Source organism: Austrofundulus limnaeus, unplaced genomic scaffold (assembly GCF_001266775.1).
Source record: "Austrofundulus limnaeus strain Quisiro unplaced genomic scaffold, Austrofundulus_limnaeus-1.0 Scaffold1176, whole genome shotgun sequence".
Taxonomy (NCBI): Eukaryota; Metazoa; Chordata; class Actinopteri; order Cyprinodontiformes; family Rivulidae; genus Austrofundulus; species Austrofundulus limnaeus.
The window spans coordinates 492-8,046 of NW_013953578.1; the positions used below are offsets into that span (position 1 = coordinate 492).

The 7,555-nt window shown below is 45.4% G+C and overlaps 2 protein-coding genes across 2 annotated transcripts; one reads left to right on the forward strand and one right to left on the reverse strand.

The window, feature by feature from the left end:
- Positions 1–807: 807 nt before the first annotated feature.
- On the reverse strand, positions 808–3,458 carry LOC106534454 (uncharacterized). Its single transcript, XM_014031097.1, has 3 exons — positions 2,814–3,458; positions 2,140–2,689; positions 808–1,903 (listed from the first exon to the last, which is right to left on the reverse strand). The coding sequence occupies exons 2-3, from the start codon at positions 2,253–2,255 to the stop codon at positions 949–951; spliced, it is 1,071 nt and encodes a 356-aa protein (XP_013886551.1). The 5' UTR covers positions 2,256–2,689; positions 2,814–3,458; the 3' UTR covers positions 808–948.
- LOC106534453 (TBC1 domain family member 15) lies at positions 2,864–7,230 on the forward strand (the record flags this gene model as incomplete). The annotated part of the gene is given in 6 exon segments (XM_014031096.1): positions 2,864–2,939; positions 3,386–3,487; positions 3,665–3,739; positions 4,546–4,693; positions 4,788–4,995; positions 7,128–7,230. Coding segments are annotated over 6 exon segments (660 nt in total), but the record flags the coding sequence as incomplete, so codon positions are not given.
- Positions 7,231–7,555: the final 325 nt, after the last annotated feature.

The following is a 7,555-nucleotide window of genomic DNA, read 5'->3' on the forward strand; positions in this document are numbered from 1 at the left end:
CCATGCTAGGGGCAAAAAAACCCGTCTTAGCTAAGCGGTCTGGATGAGCTCCCAGTCCAGTCCTGGCTGGAAAGTCGATGTCTAAAAGCCTTAACTACTAGCTACCACATCCGTGTAACGAGTGAGCTAGTAGCGGCTATGAAAAACGGGGACTCCGTGGAGGCGAGGGTGTCTGGCGCCATAGCTTAGCATAATACCGCACCGCGGGAACACCCGCGGGAAATGTCAAATGTAATGAACTTTTATTAAGTTTAAACCAAGTTTGTATTCTGTTCGCATCATTTCCAACATTGTTCTATATCTTTACCAAAACAAAAAAATGTAGTGTCATCTGCAAATAAAACACATTTAAACCCTGAAGTCATTCACATAAAACATAACTTTTGTCCAAGTACAGAACCCTGAGGAACTCCACGTGATGTCAGAGTTCAGATCTTACATCATTTATTTGAACAAACTGTTTCTTAGCTTTCAAATCTCTCCTCTTTATGTCAAACATTCCTCACAGAATCAGCTAAAAATCGGATTCAGGTCGAATCTTAACGAGTTATTCTGATTAGGAAGAGAAATCAGGACGTGTCCCTGGACCCGCTCAGCATGATCCAGGTATCAAAATGTGTGTGCCGAGGTCATTCTGACATAATTAAGATTAATCCTCAGTTTGATGTGATAAATTACACTAGATTTCATATTAAATTTAACAAAAACACTTTTTTAAATGAAAGCTAAAAAACTGTTGTTTCCATTAAAAGTTTTATTTATGTTTCCAGCTCAGTTGAGTTGAAAGAATGAAAATGAAACAGTAAATAGTTGAAAACACTTTTAATAATAACAAAGAATAATGAAGAATAATACAGTTCTTTATTTTTGCAGCACAAGAATCAAAAATCTCTCTAACGAACAGAAACCAGTCCTGAGGAAATGAAGCGTGGCGTTTGCACGGAGCGTTTATTCGTTGTGGTCGTCCAGCCGGGGGCAGCCCTCGGGGTGCTCCCAGCAGCTCTCTGATGTCCCGTCACTCAGGTTGTGCAGAAAGCAGGCGGCCAACACGGTCATCACCGCGACGTCCAGCCTGACGCTCTGCAGATCCCGGAGACGCCTCCACCTGCACTTCAGCCTCCCGAAGGCTCGCTCCACCACCTCCCTGCCCCGTCTGATCTGAGCGTTCTGCTGCCGGTCCGCTTCCGTCAGAGCCTCGTCGTCCGCTTTCGTGGCGAGGATGAACGGGAAGTCCTCTCCAGCGTAGGCGGCGTCCCCCAGCAGCCTGTAGTCACCCATCTTCTCCCGCCACGCCGCGTAGAAGGTGGACTCCCGCAGCATCCTCTCGTCTCGAACGCGTCCCGGCGGTCCGGCGAAAATGTCGGTGAACCGGCCGCCCTCGTCCACGACGGCCTGGAGGAGGATGGAGTAGAAGGACCTGTGGTTGATGTAGTCTCCTCCTCGCACGGCCGGCCTCCGCATCCGGATGTGACACCCATCGATGGCGCCGATGACCCCGCCGAGGCCAGAGAGGCGGAGGAAGGCGGCGGCAGACGACGCCCTCTGACCGTCGCTGGGCCAGGAGACGAAGGTCCGTCCCATCGTGCTGATGACCTTCAGAACCTCGGAGATGATCCCGTACGCCGACGGCGGCGGCACGGCGAACTTGTCGGACATGTCGCTGAAGTCGCCCTGGTTGGCCATGAACCACAGGAACATCAGGACCTTCTTGGCCACAGAAACCGGCGGCGCCGGACCTTCCTTTAAGCCGTTAACCTGCAGCTGCATCAGAAGGTAGAAAAACTGCGTCTTGGTGAGTCTGAAATGACGCACGAAAGCGGAGGGATCTGCGTTCGGCATCTCCTCCCACCGACCTCCAGGCTCCGTGAAGATCTGCTCTCTTTCCAGCAGGATCATCAGTAACCTGCAGAGACAAACTGTTAACGTCAAAATATAACATTTTTATTGAACAAGACCATAAACACATGCTTTCCAATTATCTACACGATTTTACTGAATAAACTCGACTTAGAGGTAAATAATGTGCAACATTTCATCATCAATGCACTATTTATTTTACCTATTGTTGAACCAGGTGATGTTGGGAAACAAACTGAAAATAATTAAGTTCTTTTTTTCCGCAAAGAAACAACAAAATACCTTCTGCGCCTCTCATCCTCCTCCGACACGTTCTTCAGGTGGAGTAAAAAACGGTTCTGTAACTTTATAAACTCTGACAGAGCAACAACAACACAGGCTTTCTTGCGAGCGTCCATCTTTTTCCAAAGAGGCGAACTCGAAGGTGACGTCACGCCTACTTCCGAGTTCCGACGTGATTCATCTCTACTTCCCACAAAGAAGATCCTCAACAAATTCAAGATTTATGACCTGTCTACTTGATAACTCTATGTGTTCATATTACCCCTGGCACTTTGTACTTTTGATGTTAATTTCTGGTTGATAACCAGATGATTTGTATGTTTGGTAATTTAAAAAAAATCATCTCTACTTTTGGTATTTTTTAGCGATTTTCTGTCCTTTGTGTTTAATTGTTACGATTCGTGACTATGACATAATTTTCTGATGGAAAAATATTATTAATTACTCTCAGATTGGATGTTTCATCTTTGTTTACTTTTATTGTGACTACCGGAAGTGGCTATGTATTTGGGGCGGGGCTGCCAGAATGTACGCATGCGCATTGGCATCGCTGTGAACACAAAACAAAATTTAAAGGTTAATAATTCATACATTCCCTCTATGAGGCTCTATATTGTTCTAATAAAGGTGATATTTTACATTTAATAAAATAAACAATAATAATAACATTTTACCGTGAGCCTGTTGTCTTTGTGCTAACCGGAAGCTGAGTTGTCAGTTGTGTTTTGGTAGCTGCTTGTCACGTGACGTGCCATCGTCACACGGAGAGCAGCAACATGGCAGCGGACTCCGTGCTGAAGGTAAAAACATGAAGCCGTGACGATGCACACATGTTAGAACCGACCGAACTCGACCCGGTGTTTGAAACCGGACCTCGGTGTCGATGTCCCCGGGAACATCCGGTGCTCTGGCCGCGGGGCTAGCTGTGGAGCTAACTACCCACACAGCGACACCACGGGAGCAGCCCGGGGAGGCGGGTCACCGCCAGCTGGTTGTGTCTGACCCGGCCCGGTTCTCCGGCTGTCGTTGAGCCGCGGGACAGACCCGGGTAACGGTTGAAGAAAGCCCAGAAACACCGCCGCTGTCACGGCTTCAGGCCGGATCCCTCCCCGGTGCTGCTGCGGGTCTTTCTGTCTCGCCTCAAGTCGAATAAAGTTCTGATCCGGTTCGGTGGTGTTTCGTGTTGAACTGTAATTGTGTTGCCGTGTAAAGGGTTCGGTTCTGAACGGTGCTGTTTGACCCGCAGGTGATCTTCGAGCTCGAAGGAGTCTTCATCCATCCGAGTCCAGATGAAGGTGGACCCGACCAGGACCTGCTGCTCTCTGGGTCCCTCAGGATCCTGGAGAAAGTAAGAATCAGACTCTGGGGTCACGAGACTCCGAGTGTGACATCATCACGCACTCATGTCACGTGATCCTGTTTGTTTACTGAAGATCAGAGGAGTGGAAACGTCACGTGTCACAGTTTTAAAATGTATTCAGTGTTTGATTGACAGCTCGTTGATTGGTTCCTGTCTGGTCTGCAGGACGCTGAGGTCCTGGTGGACTACCGTCCTCTGGAGGACTCTGTGGATCCGTCCAACATGCTGTGTGCAGGACAGGTAGGTGTACGGGATGAATCCTGTGTCAGCAGGAACTGAATCTGAATCTGCAGAATTTAAAATAAAACGCATTGGTTTGAAAATAAATTTGACTAAACTGAAACTGAATTTAAAGTTTTGTGTCTGAATTAATGTGTTTGAAACTGTATTTTGGTTTATTAAAAACTCAGTTTGACTACTTTCACTTTCAGTTCCATAATTCAGATGTTTGTGTCACATCCTGGTCCTTGAGAAAGCCAGGCAGAGTAATCAAACACAGATCCACAGATTTACATCATGGATCACATATTGATCAGATGCTGCTGCTGACTGATCCATGATGTCATCATGTAAATGTAACATTTTCTACATATAGGTCAAATTAATCACTGCAATAAAATAACTTTGTGTGTTTTTGTCACTTTTACAGTGGATTGCATCAACTCTGTTACATCCAGAAGGGAAACTTCACCAAAGTGAAACATAAATCTGTGGATCTGTGTTTGATTACTCTGCCTGGCTTTCTCAAGGACCAGGATGTGACACAAAAACCTGAATTATGGAACTGAAAGTGAAAGTAGTCAAACTGAATTTTTAATAAACCAAAATACAGTTTCAAAGCAAATTAATTCAGATACAAAACTTTAAATTCAGTTTCAATTTAGTAAAATTTATTTTCAAACCAATGAATTTTATTTCAAATTATGAACATTCAGATTCAGTTCCTGCTGACACAAGGTTTATCCCGTATTGGTCTCTCTTCGCTCGGTGTGACGTGACGAGCCGACAGGTGACGTTCAGGTGTGTTCTTTGTTTTTCTTCATCAGGACTCCAGCTCGGTGGTTGAGTGGGCCCAGTCTCCCAGGGACAAGTCCCAGTCCCACCAGCTGCTGGAGACGCAGCAGAGCTACGAGACTGAGTGGGACATGGTGAACGCCGTGTCCTTCAGGAAGAAGCCTTGCGCCAACGGAGAAGGTGAGCCCGTCCACTTCCTGTCGACTGAAGACGCTCACCGTGCTGCAGCTCGACACAGGAAACGTGTTTCTGAGCCCTGCGCCTTGTCTCTCAGGCTCTCTGAGCCACAGCCAGGGGAGGAGCCACTGGGCCTTCACGATCAGCGTCAGCGACCTCAGGTCCGTCACAGTGAAGGATGAAGGTTGGACCTTCATCATCCTCAAGCTGAAGGAGCCCTCCACCTCACTTCCTGCCTTGCACTTCCACCAGGGCGGCAGCAGAGAGTTCCTGGACAGCCTGAGGAGGTTCGCTCTGCTCACAGAGTGAGTACCGGCAGGGACACGTCCACCTGGAGGACAGGTGGTTGTATGTATCAGGAGGTGTGGTTTTCTTGGGGGCGGGGTTAAACATAACGGTGCGTGGTTATGAAGTAGAATCAAACGTCTTGGATCTTTCATGTTGGGTTCTCTAAATCATAGCCTGGGCCTGGCCTTCCCACACAGTTCCTCTCAGTTCTGGTTTCCTTCTCTGCTCCGTCTGGGATTTTTCAAGGATTTCTTCAGGAGCATTTCAGTCGGGCCAATCAGAGAACAGAAGGAGGAGTTTTGAACATCAGCGTCGATTTTCTGTGCAGTTATCCGTTAGCAATGTTCGTGGAGGAAGTGAATGAATCCAAAGTGTTTTTCTTATAAATGAACTCACAGTTGCTGCACACTTTATGCCTGTGAGTAAATATGTTGTTTTTTTTCCTTATGGTTTAAACTCAATGAAAAACAAACAGCAATGCCGATAGTATCTTTATTGCACAAAATAAAAGTCAGACAATATATAACTACATTTAAAAAACTACTTTAAAGTGTCTGTGACGTGCATATTCTTCAAATACATAAAGTCAAAGAAAACAGTATTTAAGAAAGTTGGAACAACACACGATTTAACCCATTTTGTCCTATAACTGCATATTTTCTTTTCAACTTGGCTCAGCCAAAGTGAAACAGGAAGTGACATCAAAGGGGAACTCTAGCAAAGAAATCTCTAGTCTTTGTTTATTGAAACAATATTATTTAAACTTTAACTCTTCTTCATCTATAGACTCAAACTAATCTAAAGAAACATCAGAATCCTCTCTACAGTCTGGGTTGTTTTTTTTTTTAAACAACACTCTGTTTACATACTGACATTCCCCTTTGACATCACTTCCTGTTACTTCACAGGCAAATATCTCAACAACTGTTCATCTCAGCGACATGAAATTTCTTTTGCAGTATTTTATCAACGTCCTCTTTCTAAAAATGCATTCATATGTGTTACAAAAATTTGACGTCACAGGCACTTTAAAGTCTGAATTTAACAGGAGCAGCTCTCCTGTAGCTGCCAGAACCTGGCTGCTTTGACCTGGATAGCGAGACAGCCGGTACCGTTCAATGTCAGAGAAGGTGGAGCAGCGGTCCGGGGGCTCAGCTGGTCACTTGTCAAAGGTGACTCTGAACAAAGAACAAACTAGTAGCCTCGAATACAGTTAACTTTAATTACTAATTACAATAAAAATAGAACCAGGGTTTTTGTTTTTAGCCTGGATCGCTAACTAGTGATATCCGCTAGCTGCTAACTAGTTAGCATTGGAAACAAACATACACATAGGACACATCGGTACAAAGTTTCAAAAGAAAAAGCACACTTTGACGAGCGAGACGTGTTCCATAATTTCCCTTCAACACCTCATTAAATGCATGAAGCCCTCAGCGTCTGCAGACGTCTCTGCAGTCTGTGAAGAGTCCAGTCTACAGTTGGGTTGTTCGCAGCGCAAACAGTTTCCGGTTCGCTGCCTCCTCAGTGGAGCTGTTGCACTGCGTATGTGGCGGCCAACTGTTAGCGATTGGGTAAATCAGATCCAATCATTTTAAACTTCAGCAGAGGCCACGCCTCCAACAAGCAATCACTTCTCTACAGCAGAGAGTCCAGACCAAAGTGACGGTTTTAACCAGGCTAATAACTCATGGGTGGGGTCATACATTTATAAGATGGTGGAGTCCTAACTCAGGGGGTGTGGTCACGTTTCAGGTGATGACATCATACATCTTGGATTGGATTTAATGTATGAGAGGAAGCTCTTGTGTTCTCTCTGACTCATCAATAAAATGTTTTATTGATGAGTCAGGCTGAGTCGTTTGAGTGACGGAGGAGAAACATCAGGAAGAAGCAGAAAGTTAGTTGAACATGTGTTTAAAGCCTTCCTGTCATTTATATGCTAATCCATGCGGCAGTGACGCGTCCCCCGAGGCGCAGATGAAGTGAGATAAAGGTGGGCGACTCGCCGCCGCAGCGCTGATAGCTTTATTAAAGTTCTTATCTGCGGTGAAAGGCTGGATCAGCGGCGGGTGTCTGCTCATGGCGTTAAAGTACACAAACACACGGTGAGCGGGGGTCCTTACGGCGCTCTGTGGGCTGTTTTCAGGTCTCCTGATGATGAGATGTGCCTGCTGGTCAGCACCCCAAACAAAGCCCTGTCGCAGTCCTTCGAGAACCTGCTGGACGACAACAACTTTGGCCTCATCCACGTGAGAACAAAACACACATAGGCGCTGACTCTGAGACTGTGGGATCAATCCTGTGCCAGCAGGAAGTGAATCTGAATTTCTCAGATTGGATCCGAATGTGCAGAACGTGAAATTAAATTCATTGGTTTGAAAATAAATTTCACTAAATTGAAACTGAATTTAAAGTTTTGTATCTGAATTAATTTGCTTTGAAACTGTATTTTGGTTTATTAAAAATTCAGTTTGACTACCTTTTTTTGACTGCAGTGATTAATTTGACCTATATGTAGAAAATGTTTCATTTACATGACATCATGGATCAGTCAGCAGCAGCATCTGATCAATG